This window comes from Chelonia mydas, chromosome 1, assembly GCF_015237465.2.
Source record: "Chelonia mydas isolate rCheMyd1 chromosome 1, rCheMyd1.pri.v2, whole genome shotgun sequence".
Taxonomy (NCBI): Eukaryota; Metazoa; Chordata; order Testudines; family Cheloniidae; genus Chelonia; species Chelonia mydas.
The window spans coordinates 339,093,151-339,115,123 of record NC_057849.1 but is presented as its reverse complement, the minus strand read 5'-3'; the positions used below and the strand labels follow the sequence as shown (position 1 = coordinate 339,115,123).

General features: G+C 53.4%; 1 protein-coding gene across 1 annotated transcript in view; it reads left to right on the top strand.

Moving 5' to 3' along the window:
- The window catches only part of PLXNA4 (plexin A4), a 582,073-nt gene that overhangs the window by 509,362 nt on the left and 50,738 nt on the right, over positions 1–21,973 (top strand). The window contains exons 23-24 of the mRNA XM_037889370.2: positions 2,657–2,803; positions 15,988–16,147. Coding sequence (XP_037745298.1) covers positions 2,657–2,803; positions 15,988–16,147 — 307 coding nt within the window. The remainder of the gene's footprint in view (positions 1–2,656; positions 2,804–15,987; positions 16,148–21,973) is intronic.

Below are 21,973 nucleotides of genomic sequence, written 5' to 3'. Positions count from 1 at the left end.
CTCAGTCTGGTTCTCTGTCCATGTCACTGGCACCCTCGCCTGCAGAGTTGTCAGGAACGAGAGGGCCATGGAGTATGAATTTCAGTCCCACCCCTAACAGGGTTTCCTCCCGAGTAGGGCTGATGCAGTGGAACCTTGTGTGCTCTGTAGGTGGTCAAGGCATTCAGTGTCCAAGACACCAGCCCTGAAGTCACTAGGGAGGAGGAGATGGTATTGTAGCCTTGATTCCCATGCTGAGACTGCCGGCAGAGGTGCTCATTATGATGTTGCCTTCTGAGACCCCCCTGTGCCTCACCTGGGCCACCACCCTAGAGACAGAACCCACTTGAACTTCAGACATGGACCTGAGCTTTCCAGCACACGTCAGATTCCTCATCCTTCCAGCCACTCCTGGGCAGGATGGGGACTGACCAGCTGGAGGCAAAAGGCTCTGTATCCCAGTGCCATTCCCCTGAGCCAGCCAGCCGCCCCCGATGCACAAACTCTCCTAGCGGGAAGGTCTGGAAGGTCCCTGGAAGGCAATTTCAGTAGCTCCTAGTACCAAACTCCCATTTTCAGATGAAAAGAGCGGCTCAAAGGCGGTGACTCACTAAAGCTCTTTTTTTATAAGATACATTTTCCCCCACCTCAGCTTCTTGTCTTCCTGCCTTAGCCTAAACACCAGCCTGATAAGGGCACTAGACAGCACATGGGAGCAATATAGGGCAGGCAGATTAGCTAATTAAGCGGCAGACAGGTGTAGGAGGTGAGAAAGGGGCCACTTTGCTTTGGATTATTAACTTGTTTTCTCCAGGATTTACACTAGCGGATGGTGATCTAGCTCATTGATTTGGGACAGACTGCTAGAGCAGAGGGGCAGCGGTGCAGGGAAGGTGGAGGGGAAGGTAGAGGGAAGGGAGGGGAAGCAGTGCAGGGAAGGTAGAGGGGAGGGAGGGGAAGCAGTGCAGGGAAGGTAGAGGGGAGGGAGGGGAAGCAGTGCAGGGATGGTAGAGGGGAGGGAGGGGAAGCAGTGCAGGGAAGGTAGAGGGGAGGGAGGGGAAGCAGTGCAGGGAAGGTAGAGGGGAGGGAGGGGAAGGTAGAGGGGAGGGAGGGGAAGCAGTGCAGGGAAGGTATAGGGGAGGGAGGGGAAGGTAGAGGGGAGGGAGGGGAAGCAGTGCAGGGAAGGTAGAGGTGAGGGAGGGGAAGGTAGAGGGGAGGGAGGGGAAGCAGTGCAGGGAAGGTAGAGGGGAGGGAGGGGAAGCAGTGCAGGGAAGGTAGAGGGGAGGAAGGGGAAGCAGTGCAGGGAAGGTAGAGGTGAGGGAGGGATGGTAGAGGGAAAGGAGGGGAAGCAGTGCAGGGAAGGTAGAGGGGAGGGAGGGGAAGCAGTGCAGGGAAGGTATAGGGGAGGGGGGGAAGGTAGAGGGGAGGGAGAGGAAGCAGTGCAGGGAAGGTATAGGGGAGGGAGGGGAAGGTAGAGGGGAGGGAGAGGAAGCAGTGCAGAGAAGGTAGAGGTGAGGGAGGGGATGGTAGAGGGAAAGGAGGGGCAGCAGTGCAGGGAAGGTGGAGGGGAAGGTAGAGGGGAGGGAGGGGAAGCAGTGCAGGGATGGTAGAGGGGAGGGAGGGGAAGCAGTGCAGGGAAGGTAGAGGGGAGGGAGGGGAAGGTAGAGGGGAGAGAGAGGAAGCAGTGCAGAGAAGGTAGAGGTGAGGGAGGGGATGGTAGAGGGAAAGGAGGGGAAGCAGTGCAGGGAAGGTGGAGGGGAAGGTAGAGGGGAGGGAGAGGAAGCAGTGCAGAGAAGGTAGAGGTGAGGGAGGGGATGGTAGAGGGAAAGGAGGGGAAGCAGTGCAGGGAAGGTGGAGGGGAAGGTAGAGGGGAGGGAGAGGAAGCAGTGCAGAGAAGGTAGAGGTGAGGGAGGGGATGGTAGAGGGAAAGGAGGGGAAGCAGTGCAGGGAAGGTGGAGGGGAAGGTAGAGGGGAGGGAGAGGAAGCAGTGCAGGGAAGGTAGAGGTGAGGGAGGGGATGGTAGAGGGAAAGGAGGGGAAGCAGTGCAGGGAAGGTGGAGGGGAAGGTAGAGGGGAGGGAGAGGAAGCAGTGCAGAGAAGGTAGAGGTGAGGGAGGGGATGGTAGAGGGAAAGGAGGGGAAGCAGTGCAGGGAAGGTGGAGGGGAAGGTAGAGGGGAGGGAGAGGAAGCAGTGCAGAGAAGGTAGAGGTGAGGGAGGGGATGGTAGAGGGAAAGGAGGGGAAGCAGTGCAGGGAAGGGGGGGAAGAGATTGCGGAGGAGAGGAGATGGAAGGGAGCGGAGGGTGCGAAGGGGAAGGGAGGAGCGGTTTGAAATTGGAAAACGAAGGAGATGGATAGAAGTGTCAGGGAGAGAGCAGCAGTCGGAGGAGGGTGGGAATGAATGGGAAAGGGGTGAGAGGATGGGGAATGGAAAGGAAGGAGAGAAGAGGCGAGTGGGCGGGAGCAGAGAGGGTGCAGCCTAGAGTCACCCTGGGCCAAAGCCAGCAGTGCAGTACCAAAGCCCAGCAGGAGACGGTCCCCCCTTTAGGGCTGGGCTTGTGCTGGGTGGTGGGTGAGGCCTGGTGGAACTGAGCTCCTGGCCTGGGAAGCTGGCAGGTAGGAACCAATGATCTGCGGCATCGGACATCACCCGGTTTCCCTCCCTCTTGTCTCCGGGCAGGAATGCGCTGGCGAGCCGCTGTTCTCCCTCTTCTGCGCCATCAAACAGCAGATGGAAAAGGGCCCCATTGACTCCATCACTGGGGAAGCCCGCTATTCGCTGAGCGAGGACAAGCTCATCCGGCAGCAGATTGACTACAAGACACTGGTGAGTGCTCAGCGCAGCGGAGCCTACAGGAGCCCCTGGGATCTGCTGGGGAAAGTGTCTTCCAGAAGGATCAGTGGCCAGGCCGCTGCCAGTTGGACAATTGACATTTGTACTGCCAGAGGGACACAGCCTTGCTGGACCAACATCTCCTAAGGCAAGGGTTGGGAGGCATGGTGTGCAGGGAGAGCTGGCAGATGGTGTGTGGGCCTGGCTGTGACTCATACAGGGCCATGTGTGTGTGAAGAGAATAAAGGGAACAAGGTGGGAGGAGACAGACCGTGGGGGAGGGGTGGGCGGCATTTGTGGAGCCGAGTGAGGGCGTGAGATCTGAGCTCCAGACCAGGGCAAGTGACCACACTGATGTTGGTTCAGGATGATGTATGCTCAGTAAGCCTCAGTGGTACTCTCCATCTGCTGCCAGTCCGATGGGCGCGTTCTTTGGGCACCAACTCCACAAAGGCCGAGGTTACACTAACAGCCATCCCCAAACCGCAATGCTCAGGTTCCTGCAAAGAGAACACCGCGGGCGGCCTGTGCTCACAGCACGGCAGAATGAGCTTGCAAATGGAGCTCGCAATATGCTTTTTGTGTCTCACCGTGTCCATCCCCCACAGCCAGGCTCACAGCTTCCTACACACCTCTGAACCCACTGCAGCACTGCCCTGGCATCTCAAACCTCTGGGGGGCCTTTCAGCCCTCCCTCTGAGCTTCCACCGGCCTTCTTCCCTACCCTCCACCTCCACTGCTCTGACCTCCAAAAACAGCCCTCCACCCCTAGGCGCAGGGCTGCTTTTCACCCATCTGCCCTGCCTACCAGCTCCTCCCTGCCCTTCCTCAGCCGAGCCACCAAGTCCTTCTCCCTCTCTTGCTCTCGCCCGGGACCTTCCTGCCCCTGCAGCCTTCAGCCAACCCTCCCTCGGAGCAACCTGCCCCTGACTTCTGTGGTGCTTCTGCCAGAGGATCTTGCAGTGCTCCGCCCCAGGACGCTGGCAATTCGCTGACGCTGAAACTGCGGTTAATAGGTAGCAGCAGTGCCCTCCGTCCTGCCTCCTCTGCCTGGCCGCAGCTTCTCTCCTCCACTCTCCTCTCTGCCATCCGACCGACGCTCCTCCCCAGTCCCGGGCCCAGCTTGCTCCCGCACTGGGCAGCCAAGAGTGCAGAGGCTCCTGCTGCGGCCTTCCCCGTGTGAAGTCCCCACCGCCTCGCAGCTCCGCGTGTTTCATTTGCTTAGGACGTATGGAGAGGGGGCAATTCCTCTTCCTCTCTCCATCTGTGCATGTGTGTTTGTGCCGCACACCTCATCCCCTCCTGCCCGCTCCGGCTCCAGAGGAGGACTATGACTGGTGTGCAGGGTTTGCAACGGGGAATGGAGATGTGTCCCCGGTAACGTAGTGACAGCCCAGTTACTGCCTGGCTAGTTTACAGTTCGTGCAACGAGTGATGCCAGGGAGAAGAGGAGAGGGTCAGAGTTCCAGATCTCCTGTACGATGAGGCCACAGGAGCTGACGCCGTGGGCGCTCCAGGGCTCAAGCCGCCATGGCGAAAAATAGGAGGGTGCTCTGCATCCACGGACTGAGGCCCCGCCCACACTCCTCCCCAAGGCCCTGCCCTAGCTCCGCCTCTTCCTCTGTGGCCCCGCCTCTTCCCTCCCCCGCTTCTCCTCTTCCCGCCCCCGCTCCTCCTCTTCCGCCGAGGCCCCGCCCGTGCTGTGCCTCTTCCCTCCCTTGTTCTGCCTCGTCCTCTGTGGCCCCGCCCACGCAGCACCTCTTCCCACCCCCGCGCTCTGCCTCTTCCCCCATGGCCCCACCCACGCGGTGCCTCTTCCCGCCCCCGCTCCACCTCTTCCTGTCCACGCTCCACCTCTTCCTGCCCCCACTCCTCCTCTTCTGTCGAGGCCCCGCCCGTGCTGTGCCTCTTCCCTCCCCCGCTTTGCCTCTTCCCCCGTGGCCCTTCCCACCCCCACTCCTCCTCTTCCTGCCCATGCTCCTCCTCTTCCGCCAAGGCCACGCCCGTGCTGTGCCTCTTCCCTCCCCTGCTCTGCCTAGTCCTCTGTGGCCCCGCCCATGCTACGCCTCTTCCCTCCACCCCCCACAGCCCCGCCCCCGCTTCTCCTCTTCCCGCCCCCGCTTCTCCTCTTCCCGCCCCCACTTCTCCTCTTCCCGCCCACGCTCCACCTCTTCCCGCCCACGCTCCACCTCTTCCTGCCCTCTTCCTACCCCCGCTCCTCCTCTTTCACCGAGGCCCTGCCTGTGCTGTGCCTCTTCCTGTCCCCACTTCTCCTCTTCCCGCCCCCGCTCCTCCTCTTCCCACCCACGCTCCTCCTCTTCCGCCGAGGCCCGCCCGTGCTGTGTCTCTTCCCTTCCCTGCTCTGCCTCGTTCTCTGTGGCCCTGCCCATGTTGCGCCTCTTCCCTCCACCCCACGGCCCCGCCCATGCTGTGCCTCTTCCCGCCCCTGCTCTGTCTCGTCCTCTGTGGCCCCGCCCGTGCTGCGCCTCTTCTCTCCACCCCTACGGCCCTGCCCATGCTGAGCCTCTTCCCTCCCCTGCTCTGCCTCTTCCCCTGTGGCCCCGCCCCTGCTCCACCCCTTCCTCTGTCGCCCCGCCCATGCTGCTTCTCGTCCCTCCCCCCCCACTCCACCTCTTCTGATGTGGCCTCGCCCATACGGCACCTCTTCCCTCCCCCACTCCGCCTCTTCCCCATGGCCTCGCGCATACGGCGCCTCTTCCCGCCCTCGCTCTGCCTCTTCCCCCGTGGCCCCGTCCATGCTGCACTTCTTCCCGCCCTCGCTCCACCTCTTCCCCCGTGGCTCCGCCCATGCTGCGTCTCTTCCCTCCCCCGCTCCGCCTCTTCCCCCGTGGCTCCGCCCATGCTGCGTCTCTTCCCTCCCCCGCTCCGCCTCTTCCCCCGTGGCTCCGCCCATGCTGCGTCTCTTCCCTCCCCCGCTCCGCCTCTTCCTCCGTGGCTCTGCCCGTGCTGCGCCTCTTCCCACCCTCACTCCACCTCTTCCCCTGTGGCCCCGTCCATGCTGTGCCTCTTCCCACCCTCACTCCACCTCTTCCCCGGTGGCCCCATCCATGCTGTGCCTCTTCCCACCCCTGCTCCCCCTCTTCCCCTGTGGCCTGTCCATGCTGCTCCTCTTTCCACCCTCGCTTTGCCTCTTCCTCCCCCCGCTCTGCCTCTTCCCCGTGGCCCCGCCTATGCTGCTCCTCTTCCCACCCTCACTCCACCTCTTCCCCTGTGGCCCCACCCGTGCTGTGCCCCTTCCCATTCCCCCCGCTCCACCTCTTCCCTTGTGGCCCCTGCTGCTTGCTCCTCTCCACCCCATCCCCCCGTCACTCGTCCTTAAGGCAGCAGGGGGCAGAAAGGCGTGAGCGGCAGGTGGGAGGTGTTCAGAGGAGGAGGCAGAGAGGTGCAAGTGGTGGGTGGGTCCTCAGGGACAGAGAGGAGTGAGCAGCGGGTGCGTGGGGAGGGAGCAGAGTGGGGCGGGAAGGGGTGGAGTGGGCGTGAGGCCCTGGTGAGGGGTAGAGTGGGAGCGGGGCAGAGCAGCCACTCTGGCATAGTTAGTGGAGATAAAGGGCAGTGGCAGCTGGTGGGGGAGATGGAGCAATGGGGCAGGACAGGAGCAGTAGAGGAGGCGAGCTACTTCAGGGGAAATGGGGGTATGGAACTGGAGGACAGCAGTGCCCAGGGACAACGCATGTGGCGGTGGGAGACCGAGGGAGGGGGCAAGCCAGGTGGCTGACATGGGAGCTGCAGCTCTGCCCAGCAGCTGTGCAATGGGAGAAGCTATGTGATGTCAGGGCTGGGGAAGTGAAGAGGGCAGGCATGGGGATGGATGAGGACAGGTGGGGAGCTGCAGGCCTCTCCAGGAAGATCAGCTGTGTGTGAGCAAAGAATTTCAGCAGACTGGTGCTGTCAAGCCATTGAGCAGAAGCTGGGGTGACCCCCTCTTTAACATCCATGGTCAGTAGCAGGTCATTTCCCTGATGTAGACACACCCAGAGATCAGCGACACCTTTGATCTTTGAGCAGCTCCCAATGTGGTGCCTAAGTGGTGCATAGGAATTAAAGGGTTAAGGACAGGAGAAGCAGCTGATTCAAAGCAAATAAGAACATCCTGGAATATGGAATCTAAAACTCAAGCCAGCCCTGAACAGAAGCATTGTTGAGGCCGGGAAAAATTCTGATAACTTTTCCAAAGATGGTTGGTCATTATCATCTCCAGAACGTCCATGAAATATCCAGTAGTTGCTCTAAGTTGCCGTACTGTGATTTCTGAGATACCACAGTTATTTCGCAGGAACACATCAGAATTGCCATAATGGATCAGACCCAAGTTCCATCTAGCCCAGTATACTGTCTCTGATGTTGTCCCATACCAGCTGCTTCAGAGGAATGTACCAAAACCCTACAGAAGGTAGCTATGGATTTACCTACCCCAAGGGAGAGTTTCTTCCTGACCCCTGAGAGTGATTGGGTTATGGCCTGAAGCATGAGGTTTATATCCCTTACTGCAGTTGTTTTTCTATTCTGAGTGTAATACTGCAGTAGTTTCACAGTGCTGTTAACTGCGGCCAGGTGTTGGCTTTTAACAGTGACTATTGTATATCGGCTCCTAACTAGGATAAACAGTATGAAATGGAGTGGGGAATACTGAGGCTGCATATCGAGTATAACTTAGTGACTGGAGGACCTATTCACCTGTGGAACAGTCTCCCAAGGAACATGGGACAAGCCCCATTGCTTTAGACTGGAGAAAGCAAAGAGAATGACCCTGTATTGGCCAGTGTTGAGATAGACTGGATGAGCTAGTAGGTCTTTTCCATCCCTAGCTTCTACAAAAGCCATCCTGTTGTAGAGCCGGTTCACACGGCATCTCAGTATTGTGGCCCCTTCCTCCCAGAAGCATCCTTCACATCCATTCTTAAAGGTATTCCACATGAAAAGTCACTTCCCATTTACCCTGCTGAGGAGTTTAGCATCAAGGTTTGCATTGCAGAAACTCAGTATAAAGCTCTATCACAGTTTCTCAAAAGGAAAGCCAGACTTTTTCCCCCAGTAAACTACAGAACTCCCCCACATCAGTCTAAAATTCATAGCCTTTAAGGCCTCATCTAACCTGACTGCCTGCAAAACACAGGCCAGAGAAAATCTGAGCCACAGTTCCTGCATCAAGCCCATGACATGAGTCAGAGCATCTCTTTTTTCCAGTCTTGATTTAAAGACTTAAGTCCCTAGGTAAGTTGTTTCAATGGCTAGTTACACACACTGTTAAGAAAATTGTGCCTATTTGTAGCCTGAATTTGTCTAGCTTCAGCTTCCACCCCTTGGATCTTGTTCTGCCTTTTTCTGTTAGACAAAAGAGCTGTCAACTCTCAGAAATCTCTTCCCTGCGTACATACTTGCAGACCAGGACCAAGTCCCCCCTTGACCTTCTCTTGGATAAACTAAGTAGACTGAACTTCTTATGTCTCTCCACTAGAAAGATTCCAGACCTCAAATCATTCTCATAGCTCTTTTCTGAACCTTTTCCAATTGGTCTTCACCCTTTTTGAAGTGTGGGAACCAAAACCAGGACTCCAATAATGTTATCTCTAGTGCTGTATACAGAGTTAATACCACCTCCCTACTTTCACTTGATATTTCCCTGTGTGTGCATCCCAAGTGCAGTGGGAATGCAAGGAGAAACCCACCCCAAACTCCTTAAGCTACCCTTTGATGTTCAGAGAAAAGGGGTTGGGGGCAAGAGAGGGCGAGGAAATAGGAAAGAGAGAGAGATTAATTGCTTTCCTAATGTGGTGAGGGGTGTAAGATAAGAGGAAGGATATTCTTGTGGTCAAGGACTTGGTCAGGGACTCAGGAGAGCCCAGGGTCAGGCCCCAACTCCATGTGTGGCAATGGCTCAGTCCCTTAATCTGTCTGTGCCTCCATTGCACGTGTATAAAACAATAATTCCTCCTTTTCCCTGCTCTTTGTCTGTCTTGCCTGTTTAGACTGTAAACTGTTCAGGGCAGGGACTGTCTCAGTACGTGCTTGTCCACACTTAGCGTCATGGGGCCTAGATCTCACTTGGAGAAACATGGAAAGGGAGAGAAAAATACAGACCCAGAAAGAAAGAGCCATCCTTTTCACCAAGGAAATCCCTCCAATCTTTTACGGCTGGTGGATATAAAGCAGCCAGTGAGAAGGGGTAGTAATTATGCATCAGCCTGAACAAAGCTCTCTTCCATTCACTTGTGTGTTGTTTGATGTTAATCAACTTTCCCTCTTACATCTCAAGAGCAAGCAAATATATCCCGATAGGAATCTTACCCGATTTACAGAGATCGACTACGGTAATGGAGATTAAAAAGAAGCAGAATACAAGTGAGGCTTTCCTTCCTTGTGGTCTCTCTCTTGTTTCAACTGGGTTGTTTTTCCCCCATAAATAGATGTTGGTTTTGAGTTGTTTTAAAAAAAGAAACAAAGAAAGAACTGCTTTAGATTTCTGTTAATGTGATAGAAATGCCATCGAAGCAAATCCCGATCCCTCCTCTCCCTAAGTCAGCTGGTCCCCGCTGAAGAGTTTTGCACTACATCTGGATAGCAATCACGGAGTTTGGCGTGTGCCAGGGTGTGGCTATACGATCTTAATCCACCCAACACACCCAGGGTCCCTGGTATGTGAGACTTGGAAATGGCTGTTTGTAGCAATTGGCCATGAGGTGCCAGTCTAGGGTTTGGGAAGGATGAGGTTTTTTATATATAATGTTTTATTATTCATATATTTATTTAAATAATTACTGAAAACAGAATCAGGAGAAGTGAACTTAGGGAGTCAGTATTGCCGTCAGGAATTTCTGACCCTCACGCATGTGCCTCGCTGACTAGGTTACACTGCTTGGGGCTGGTTCAGCTCCAAACCAGGTTGCCCATACCTGGCAGCAAAGTCCTGCCGGTCTATCTAGAAAGTGATGTCACAGAGTCCTAGAGTTCAAGGCCAGAAGGACCCACCAGATCATCTAGTTTGACCTCTTGTGTATGACAGGCCACCAACACCACCCCCAACAACCGAAATGAGAACAAAGAATTACTGCTCACAGGAGACTGACCTATGACGTGCCACAGGCAGAGAATAAGAGGGACCAAGGTGCACCAGGTGCTTGAGGTCCCTGCAATGACAGGGAAGTGGTTAAGTGAGAAACACCCAGATAATCCCAGCAAGTGACCTGCACCCACATGCTGTAGAGGAAGGCAATGTCTAGGCATTGTGTAATGTTCTGTCTACTGATGTGAATACCCCCTGGAGGCAGCAGGTACCTAAGGAATCAATCAGTCAGAGAGAGCCAAAGGGAGGACAGATTTTTACTGGTCAGATGCTCAGCTCGAAAATAAGTTGCATCACAGTCGACGATGAGCATCTCTCCAAACTCTAATTCCTGTACATTCAGATAAACAGCACTGCGAGTGCTGTCTCTAATAGAGCCAGCTGGTGTTATGTGTCTTAATCACATGGGAGTGAACCTCTGCCTGCTTTACAATCCTTTTATAAAGCTCACCTAGGTTGTTCCGTATCTTAGAACCATTAAGGTCCCAGTCTGCAAGGTGCTGAGGGCCCATTGCCTTCACTGGGAGTTGAGGGTGCTAAGACACTAGATGTGAAGCCCCTCGCCCTGCACCACCTCCCTGCCTTCCTCTGCTGGGAATGAACAATGATTCGTCTCCTGTCTCGGCACAAATAACACAAATTGACACAAATAATGCAGAGGAGCAAAGGCCCCGAAGTCCCTTTGAAGCTGTTGAGAGAATTTTGTAATTAGGGTGTGTGTGGTGGGGTGTCCGATAAGGGTCGAGCGCGTGTCGGTCTCCGAGCGGCGTGTGCACACTTTGCGGTCCCTGCGCACTGCGACGGCTCTCGCACTAATAGCCTAATCCCTTAACATTGATTGACACCGTACCCTGTTGGGAGAAAAACGCTCCAAGCAGCACTGGGTTAAGGCCCGTCGGAGGGAAATAAGCCACTAATGAGGCATGAAAGGGCTCTCCCATGTCTCTCCTCTTTGGGGATTACCTCCCACATTGATTTCTGCCAAGCACTGCCACTGAATGCCTCCTTCCAGCCCCACCCTGCCATCGCTAACCCGGAGCGAAGAGCAGGAGAGGAAGGGTTGGCACTCCCCCACTGCTGTCCTCTGGGTGCAGTTGTCTCCATGTCACAGCACAGATGTGTCCAGGCCTCAGTGCAGTTCAGTATAAATGTCCCCAAGATGTGATTATAATTTACCTAGAAGTCCCAACTGAGAGCAGGGCGCTGCATATACACACAGTATGGGATCAGCATGTGCCCGAAGAGCTTGCGATGTAAGCAGATAAGGGACAGGAAGGGAACCAGAGGCACAAAGACATGATATGCCCAAGGTCACCCAGCAGCTCAATGGTAGGGCTGGGGTTAGAGCCCAGGTCTCCAGACACCTGGCCCTGTGCTCTGTCCATTAGACCATGCTGCCTCCATAATTGGTGCCCCGTTTGCTCCCTCTCAGCAGAGTCGTCACCTGTCACAGTGTGGCGTTACACAGTGGGGACTTTCTATCAGCTGCAAAGCCTTCCCTCAGCTCTTCCAGCGACCTCACAGGAGAGGCCTGGGTAAAGCAGGACAGGCGACAAGGGAGGGCAGAAATGTCTCGTCTCAGGAGCTGTCTGGCGGTTCTCTGCAGGGCTTGGGGACAGGTTGTGAATGGCTGGGGGCTGGCTGCTCATGCGTTGGTGTGAGTATCACAGTCTCCATGAAGCACACAGCCCAACAAAGCAGTGCAAGCCACCAGGAACCTCCCCCTCCCGGATCTAAGGAATGTGCCTCACTGGACCACTGTGAGAACTACGGTCCTGGGGTCTGCGTCACCCACGGCTGCAATGGAAAGTCCCCAGGCACAAGCTGCTAGCAAGCTCTGCCCTTGCATGGGGACTGGAGTTGTCCCATGCAACCAATACATGGGTGGAGCCAGTCCTGGAAGGGGTGGAACCAGGCCAGGCAGGGGATGCTCATCTACTGATCAGCTTCCTCCAGAGGGTCCCTTTGGCAACCCCGCTGGAGTTTAAAGCTGCTCTCCCCCGGCAGAATCCCTCCAGGCATACATGGGGTTCGGTCTGCTGAGTGGGACTGAATCTGGCCATTTGTATGCTGGGGGATCATGGGACCCTGGAGAAACCCCCATTGGATCCCACAGCCTACATGAAAGGGGCAAAGGAGATGTCCACCAGCCCAGGGCGTTATGGGTAGGGCCCTACCAAATTCACGGTCCACTTTGGTCAGTTACATGGCATACATTTTAAAACTCATAAATTTCATGATTTCAGATATCTAAATCTGAAATGTCACAGTTTTGTAACTGTAGAGGTCCCAACCCAAAAGGGGCTCTCGGGGCTCACAAGGTTATTGTAGGGGGTCGTGGTATTGCCACGGCTAATTCTGTGCTGCCTGCAGAACTGGGCCCTTGACCAGCAGCCACCAGTCTCCAGCGACCCAGCTCGGAAGGCAGCAGCACAGAAGTAAAGGGTGGCCTGGTATGGTATTGCACCCTTACTTCTGTGCTGGTGGTGGTGGGGCGCTGCCTTCAGAGCTGGGTGCCTGGCCACCAGCCGCCGCTCTCCGGCCACCCAGCTCTGAATGCAGTGCAGAAGTAAGGGTGGCAATACCATGACCCCCGTACAGTAACCTTGTGATCCACCCCCCATGACCGCCTTTTGGGTTGGCACCCGCAGTTTAAGAAACGCTCGTCTCCCCCATGAAATCTATATAGTATAAGATAAAAGTACAGAAAACAACAGATTTCATGGGGGAAGACCAGATTTCACAGTCTGTGACGTGTTTTTAATAGCTGTGAATTTGGTTATGGGGGATGCTCAGAGACTCATTAGGGGCATCTCCGGCTTTCCCACTAGGGAGTGGACGGTTCACCCCACAGTTGCAATGCATGGAGGAAGTTCATTGTCTAGAGTTAGCTCCAAGCCCCAGGGCTTGTCTCTCTGAGTTTTTGGGCCCTGAGAACTATGGTTTTGGCCTTTGCAAGTACAGGGAGGTGACTGGTGTAATGGTTCCCTTTCTGCATTTGGTTTGGATTTCCTGCAGAGATGGGTTACATTCCCAAAGCAGAGCGTTTGGGAGCCCCTGCCCTGGTCTTTGAAGAGCTACCCCCAAATGAAGGGGTTGTTCTCCCCTTGTCCCTCCAGCATGACTGGTCTGGGAAAGAAAAAAGCGAGAGGTGATGTGATCAAGGCATATCATAGAACGACTGGTCCAGAGGGAGTTTTTCTAACACCACAAGGAGAGGATGCCCCATGAAATTCAAAGGCAACAAAGTTAAAACAGCTTGACATCTCCCTAGGGCGCACATCACAGGTACTATCCAAGTGCTGATACAGCATCACACAATGGGCGTTACTGGGAGCTGATATCTTCCTCCAAAACAGGTGGCATTAGTCACCCTCAGGGACTGGACAGTCATTGCTCTGTCCCATTATGAGAGTACCTGTGTGTCTAATCTCTCCCAACCCTATTCACAGTTTAAGGGAGAACATCCATTCCCATCCCCACCCTGAGGACCTTTTCGCTGGAGTGGACTGTGATGGGCTGGACTGGGCATTTGTTGCCCCGTGCTGTGGCACACCCCACTCAAAGAAACGAATTTAGACCTCCAAGAATGGCCTAAGGAAAGCCCACCCAGGATCAGTTGCAGGTAGAACCAGTGAGAATTGGTCCTCCAGCAGCCAGAAGGGCTGGGAGCTACCAGAAGCCAATCAGGGCCCAACCAGCAGGTAAAAAGGGCTGACTGCTTCCTCCAAGGCTCAGTTCTAGGTGATGCTGTGGTAGAGAAAGAAGGAGCCTCCCTGCCTTATCCTGAAAATCCCGAGCTGGTCAGATGCCTAACTCGAATTGCACCTTTTGATTGAGTCAGCAAAAGGCTGTTTTGTTTCCATTGTCAAATGTGAAGCCAGGTAGCCACCTCGAGTTTGGACATCAATGTGGCTGCTGTAAAATTAAAGGGAGCTTGCTGCAGGCAAACCTGAGACACGGACATACTGCTATGCATTCTCACTCTCCTGTGAGATCTTGCCATGGGTGGCAGGATGGTAAATAACCAGCATGCTGCATCAGGACCGCTTCCGACATCCCTTGCTAGGGATGAAATCGACAGCGTCCATTATCATCAGGGTCAGCTCAATCCATCATGTGTCCACTATCAATCAAAGGAGCCCTGTGCTGTTCACTTTGTAGGGGAAACACCTTAGCAAGAACTCCTCTCTCAGGATTTTTCACAAGAGCTAGGCTTTGCCCAGGTGTCCTTGATCAAAGTTTCGGGTCCCCGGAGTTGTGCAGCGTGATAGGTGCAAGTTGATCACACCCTGCGGTGGCTTCATTTTAGTGGTACTCTTTGTAAACATCTGTGAGATCCTTTGAGGTGAAAGATGCTATAGCAATCTTACTTGTTATTTTATTATTTGATGGTTTATTAACTGAATTTATGCTTTTCCTACACTCTTGGAGTGACACATAAATAACTGTATTATAATCTTATTAATATCTTACATTGATATTGCACCTTTCATTTAGAAGATCCCAAAGCCCTTTGCAAACAACATACAGTGACCACTGAAAAGCAGCTGCCTCTGGGGTGACTGCAGCACTGCTCAGTAGATCAGGACAGGAAGTGAAGAAGAATCCCGTATCTAGTGAATCCTGGAGCTATGAAACACTACATGGGAATTTACAGTCAAAATAATTTGGCCAGGACACCAAGATTAACACTCCTGCTCTTGTAAAAGGGCCATGGGAACTTTAACAATCACATGCAACCTGCAGCTCAATTTAACTACCCTCCAAAATATAAAGGTGCCTTAAGTTTATAGACATTTATACACTTCACCCTCCCTCGCTGAGAAAAAACCAGAATGCTGAACTTATAAATGTCTGTGAGTTAGTGGCCAAATTTCGATTACATTCTGTGTGTGACTTTAAGACATCCCCTCCCCCTTCTGGCCCCCATCTGCTTTGCATTTAGCTGTTGCACAGAGGCTGGGGAGCAGATGCTGTTGTCCTCCGAGGAATCAGAGGCCTCTTTAGTTGGGTAACGTTTCTTGTGCCAAGTGCCAGAGCAAGATGTAATTATTCAAGAATCCTTGTATTTCCAAGTAATGGAATTCACCTGGTGCAGAGGCTGTACGGCCTGTCACCTCATTTTGCAGAAGAGTTTGGACAGAAAACAAACTAGGAGTTCAGGGATTCAAGACCATGCTACCTGAACATTCGAACCAAGGCTGCCAGTGCAACCCAAGGAGGCGTTTATTGAACTGTGAAGCTCTCTAAGGGGCTGTGGAGGACTTGGAGGATTATTAAAGGGCCCAAGGTCCTTTCATCTTTTAGGTCATCAGTTCAGATCTAGCCCAGGGTCAGCACTGATGGAAAGCTGTGAGCATTTTGTCAGTGGCTTGTGTGAAATGAGTTGGTTGGTTGGCCACTGTCCCGTTCCTAATGGGACAAGTATCCTGATGGCAAAGGCAGAGCTGGCAGTAATGGGCTCCTGATGGCAATCACAGAAGAGAAGCCAAGGTGAGGCTCAAGGAAATTCAATGTAAGGGCTGCCACTTTGATGAGATAGCTGGGTATTGTGACTCCAACCCATTGGGAAAGGTCCCCATGTAGTGGGGAAGGGGTTGAAGAGAGATAGACAAGGAGAGCAGACACCCATCTGCATCCTGCTTGTTGTAAGATCCTGAGCAGGCAGCTGGGACTCCTGAGCATCTAGCTAAGGGCCAAACCCTGCTTCCTTTAAAGACAGTGGGACATTTGCCTTTAGCTTCAGTGGGAGCAGGAGCAGACCCTGTGTAATGCTAAACGACCCTGGTGTAAGGGAGTGTAGGCAGCCCCGTTGTGGATTGACCGATATAGACACCTTGTTTGGAACCAGATCCCTGGGTCTCCTGTGAGGGAGGAGAATGACCAGGTCCTCGTTAATGAGCCATGCAGGTGCTGAGCATGATTCTTGTACCATTCCTGACTAGAGTCACCTGAAGGTTTGCCCTGGAGCCATCCATGCTGTAGGACCCAGTGGCTAGCTCTGAGCTGTCCAGGAAAGAGTAACGATGAACGGCTCCCATGTCTTCATCAAGGGTCTGGCTCTTCTCACTGCCACTCTGTCTCCCTCCCTCAGGTCCTGAGCTGCGTGAACCCCGACAACGTGAACAGCCCAGAGATCCCCGTGAAGATCCTCAACTGCGACACCATCACGCAGGTCAAGGAGAAGATTCTTGACGCCATCTTCAAGAATGTGCCGTGCTCCCACAGGCCCAAAGCTGCTGACATGGACCTGGGTATGTGAGCATGTGGCCCATCACGGAGGGGGGAGGGAAGCAGGGAAGGCTGTAATTCAAACCCAGCTGGGCCCTTGTGTTCAGTTCTGAGCACTACCTCACCAGACAGAAGGGGACTCACTGGGGCGTGTTCAGAGGAAAGCAGCAGAAATGAGACGAGGCTGGAGGGATCAATAACTGGAGACACGAGACCCTCCCTGCCCTCAAGACCATACACCTCTGCTCCTCCTGCCTCAAGGACAGCCACAAAGGGAAGAGCAGCCTGTGTTCCTGCTCCTGCGCAGAGGAGCCCAGCTGGCCAAGGACTGGAAAGGGTCGCTGCAGCCCTGAGAACCCTAGAGCCCAGTTGCCCCATCCTGCTGGAAAACCCCCAGGAGTGATGGTGATCTCGGTTAGGTTCCTCTTGCTGAGATTTCTTGCTACGCCTTCTGTCAGGGTGGAGGGTTCAGATGGGGTTTACACCCTCACTGAGACAGCCAGTTGGCCCAGGTAGTATTGATTTCCAGCCCCGAGGCCCACTGGCCACAGGGATGGGTGATGTGAATCTCTGTGGTCCCCAAACCACCGACCCCCTGCTGGCTGTCTACCCTGCCTAGATCCCACAATAGAGAGCAGCAGGGACAAGGGATAGTGCCAGGAAAGTAGCTGAGTCTCCTCCCTGCTTAGGAACGGCAGATACGCACCTAGGGCTCCAGAGTGGTGTTCGGCTCCTCTCTACATTACATTACTGCCTCAGAGTGTTATAAACCAAAGGACTTCACAGAGCTTATGCACTTTTCACCATGACACGTTGTTTGCTCTGCAGCACTTCACTCGGCTTGGAGAATGGAGCGAGACAAGTCCGTTTCAGTTACATGTCTAGTCGGGTTGATATTGCTGTTCTCATGCACCGGCTCTAAGCTATAGAGTTTAGGGTTGCACAAACCAGAAACCTCTCCTAGCCTAGATCTGAAGTGAAAGCTGAGAGATCTGCAATCAGGTATAACAGCAGGTCCCAGATAGCTCCTCCTGGGTTCTAGCAGGAGGATAGAATGACAGGACACAGCACTGTACTAAATGCTGCTCAGGGCCACCCTTATGGTTGCTGGTGGGGTACTTGGGATTGCATCCTGGGAGCAGACTAGCCAGAATTTGCCCTCTGTGACCTTAAACGAAAGAGACTTGAGTGGAAAATTATGGAGTCTATAAAATCCTGCAAAAGCAGACGCGAAACCAAGAGGAAAAGGAATGGACTGATGCCAAGAAACCGTTTAGGACGATAATGAAGGCAGAAATGAGAGGTCAGGGATTGAAGTTAAGTTGGGAGGAGGAAAGAGGGAGGAGGAGAGGGATGCCTGTCAGCAATTGCAGCAGGATTCTTGCTCACAAAGGGTGGTTAAAATAATGGAACAAGCTGCCAAAAGCAGCAGCAGTAAAAACCAAATCATATAAATTAGCAAGAATGAACCCGAGATGTTTTTGGAGCGGACGAGTGTCAGCGAGGGACTGGGTGAGGGTGAGAGTGAGGCCAGCCAGGAACTGGAGACCGGGGGTGCGGCGGATTCAGGCCGGATATATTGACCCAGGCCTTGTGCCGGGCTGGGGCCAGGGGAAACATTAAGTTTGGATCCAAGGGCGGGCACTGACAGAGGGTGCTGGGATCTGCCGGGGCACTGCGGAATACACAGTGGCATTGGTAGGACAGGGAACCAGGAGTTCCACAAGCACTATGGGGGGCTGAGGCTGGATTGGAACCACCTTGGACAATGATGATCTCTAGGGGACAAATGGGCTGTGTTCTAAGGCTAATGTGCTTTGGCCTTAATCAGCTAGGCCTGAACAAGACCCCCAGATCCCACACCCTCTCCAAACTGAGGGCAGGTTTAGATCCAACTCTGAACCTCCGAGCGTGGACCTATCTCTCAGCTGGGTCTGAACCAGAACAACCTCCCCCCTCCCCCGCTTCCTATAAGAGTTTGGATTAGGGCCCTAATGAGCTGTGTGATCTCTGCTCTGGTCCTTACATATGTGTTGGAGCTGCTGAGTGATTGGGGGCGGGTAGGATAGTGGGATCCAGTGGGGATTAACAGGCATTATACACACCTGCCCCCAGGAAGGACAGAACTTTTCATGCCCGTAAAGGGGCTGATTAATAAAGAGTTTATTGACATGAGGCATCCGCACTGAAGATGGAAAAGACCTGGGCATGCCTCGTTCAGGGCAAGCCTGTTCCCAGCATTGAGTAGAGCAACAGGCTTTCTTAGCTCACCTGCTAACGAGGATGGAGGAGTAACTCTCTTTGGGGGAGCCTGGTGGGGAAGAGGGGTGTATGTCCAGAGGGAGTCACAGCCATTCCTCACAGGGAGACAGAAGCTCCTTGGAACATGGGGTCTTTTGATGACAGTGAAAGGAACACAAGGTGGAAAAGAGGGGGGGTCTGCTCTTCGGATGTTCATAGTCTAAGTCAGTGCTACTCAAAGTGGTGGTCCGCGGACCAGTGGCGGTCCGCGAGCCATCTGCTGCCGGCCTGCGCGCACATTGGGGTAAAAATTGCCAGTCCCCCACATCAGATAGCTTGAGAAGCACTGGTCTAAGTGACCATAAAGCTCTGGGGATCAGTGCAATCCTGATGTGAGCACTTCGAACAGCAGGACTCACTGGGTGAACTTCTCTGGCTAGTGTTATGTAGGAGGTCAGACTAGCTCTCAATGTTCCCGTCTTGACCTTAATCTCCATGGGTCTCGGAAGAGAAAAACAGTTTTGCATTTCCAGGGCTGCTTTGCAGGGCTCTCTGTCCAGGGTGAGGGCCCATTGCTTAGATGGAAGGAAGCATTTTAGTCCAAAAGCCAAATTACTGAAGGCTTCTTTTTACAGCGCCCATTTCAAAAATCCTAACCAACGCAGTAGCCACATCTTTAAAAGAGCATTAAGGGGTGGGGGAGAATCCCAAAACAGACTCTCTCCAAACAGAGAAATTCCCCCCTTCCTGTGCTCTGGTTGCTTTTAACAGGGAGTATAGTGCTGGTGGAAAGTGATGGGTTGACAGCCCTGGGCAGTGGACAGGTACAGCCCGGACAATAGCAGGGCAAGTGCCCCTGCCTGTGTGCTGTGACCTGGAAGGATCAACTCTGGGGTGGGGAGTTCATTTAGTCTCTATAACCCATTTGAATTAAACACTAATACAGGAGCGGGACGGCCCTGCACCGACATGTTGATGGACTAGATGGGGCCTAGTGGGGCTCTTCCCTTTCTCACATCTGCAGTGGGAGTTCTTGGCCCCTCTGCCCACCAGCAGTGCCAACCACTCCCCACCTGCTGTGTTCGTTTTATCCACAGTGTGGATAGCTGCCCACTAAGAACAGGGCTGAGGCTCCCAACTCATTTCATACAGGCCACCAGTCAGCTAATGGTAATAGCTTTCAGTCACTGCCTATCTGGGTGTGTTGGACCCTGTAGCATAGGGAGGAAAGGCTCCTCATCTCATGTCTAATCCCCTGGGCTGGCCCATCCCATGTCTGGCAATCACTGTTAGGTGTGAAAAGTGTCCTGCCTACTCCAGCACTTCGGTACCAAAGTAACTAGTGATTTTGGGTCCCTTAATTTTTGGGGGTGCAGCTTGAAATGCTTTAAAGGGGCCCAGGTTTCAGAAAGTGCTCTGTGCACACCCTTTGAAAATCAGGCCCCTTTAAGGCACAAGCAGTTGGGGGCCCAAAAACTGAAGCATCCAAAGTCACTAATCAAATCAGAATATCTTGGCCAGGGCCTATTAGGGAGGGCACCCAGGGTTTGGAGTAGGTGAGATACTCCCAAAATGCCTAGGCGTTCGGGGCCTAGTAGTATTGGCTAAGTGTGTTACAATCGATACCTTCCTTTAAAGAGCAAGGGTGGTCTCCTGGCTAAAGCCAAGGCCTAGAAGTCAGGGGGTTTGGATTCTCCCATGAACTCTTGATGTGTCCTTGGGCAAGCTCATCTAAGACACACCTGGGAGTGAGCTGACCAACGTTCACTGACTTTAAATGGGACCCAAGCACCTAGTTGCCCTTTTGTGCCTTTGAAAATCTCCCCCTGAATCTCTCTCTCTGCCTCAGTTTCCTCCTTGGTAGAATGGGGCTGTTAATGCTCACCTGCCTCAAAGGGGGTGTGGGCAGGGTTAACTCATTCCACTCTGCAGCACCACTGGAGAACCTCGCAGGGAAGGGGAAGTGGTTAATGGGATTAAACAGTAGGGCTCCAAGATTCTGGGCTTCTTCTCCCTGGGAGTCCGCAAGCCCCACCCAGACATCAGATGCAGCTCAAATAACCCTCTTGTCAAAGGCCTGTGGAATTTCCCTTTTCCCTTGAACTAAAAGAGGTTTTTAAAAAATAAGTCATTCCTGCATGCAATAAAAGGGTACACTGTCTGCAAAATGAAATATAGAGTTCACAGCAACTGTCTCTTGAGTTTGCATTTACCGCCACTCCTGATTGGAAGGCAAGATAAAGATAATGGGATTTTTACCTCCCTCCCGCTCTCTGGAAAGTACAAGTGAAACAAATTGGATTGGAGTGTGTCTCTCCTTTGTGCCAGTGCTGTGAGGAGTGCGCTGATCTGATGGGAGAGGGGCTGGGGAGCAGCGGTTGAGGAGAAAGCTAACAATCTTAACTTAGTGCTGTGAATATGAATGCAGGGGTCACTTTTATCTCCTTCCTGTCCTCCCCGCATCTACCACTTCCCTTTCAATGCTGGGAGTGACCAAGCCTGTTAGTGCTAGTAGAGAGGGAAAGGGTATTTAAGGAACAGTTGGGTAAACTGAGATGTTAATTACTAAAGAGGGTGTCTTTACTCAGACTAAACTCCCACTAAAGACAGTGGGCCATATTCTGGAGTCCCTTCTCAGCCCTCACCCAGATGCCAGCTGAAGTCCATGGCGCTTGGCCAGAGAAAAAAATTCAAGAAATCCTGAGTAAGAGCTTCAGAATTCAAACCTTCAGTGGATTTTCACCATTGGACATGAATGGCTCTTGTGTGGCTAGAAACATTCCCAAAAAGAAAAGGAGGACTTGTGGCACCTTAGAGACTAACCAATTTATTTGAGCATAAGCACGAAAGCTTATGCTCAAATAAATTGGTTAGTCTCTAAGGTGCCACAAGTCCTCCTTTTCTTTTTGCGAATACAGACTAACACGGCTGTTACTCTGAAACCAGAAACATTCCCGTGCAGAGTTCCCAACCTAAACACAGCCCGTTGGGCTAGCCTGGGAGAAAAAGAATGAAACAGATGAGAAACAAATGTAAAATCAATGGGCCTGATTAAAGGGGCCTTAACGTGGGTGGAAATGAGAAACCCTCCCGCACAGGGGACGCCCTAACCAGCGTGGAGCTGGTGTCATGGTTCTACATTAGCCCTGCTGCCAGTCCCCAGGAAATGGGGGAATCTGAGAGGGTGGCTGGGGGTGACTGGAGTGCACTGCACTATGGCTATTCTCTGCCCCCCCCCGGGCCCGTCGGAAGCAGAGCATGAGTTCGATCAGCCCTGCACAGCCCTAGGATACCGGGAGGGCAAAGACAGACAAAAGCCATGTTTGCCCTCCGTTCCCGACCCAACCACAAAACTGAGAACTGGGCATGTCTGACTACTGACCTAGCTACGTAGGAGTGTATACGGCATCGAACGATTGCAGTGCCACTGCCCAGGGATCCTGCTTTTTTTGGGGTGGGGGAAGGGGATTAGGCACAGGAGCAGCCAGTGCTGGCAAGGATCAGGGATCCAAGGAGGAAAGCCCCAGGAGGCACTGACAAAGTGGCAGTGGACCTCTGTGGGGGACTCTGTAATAGAAAGAGCTCCTTCCGGATGCTCCTCCCCTCCC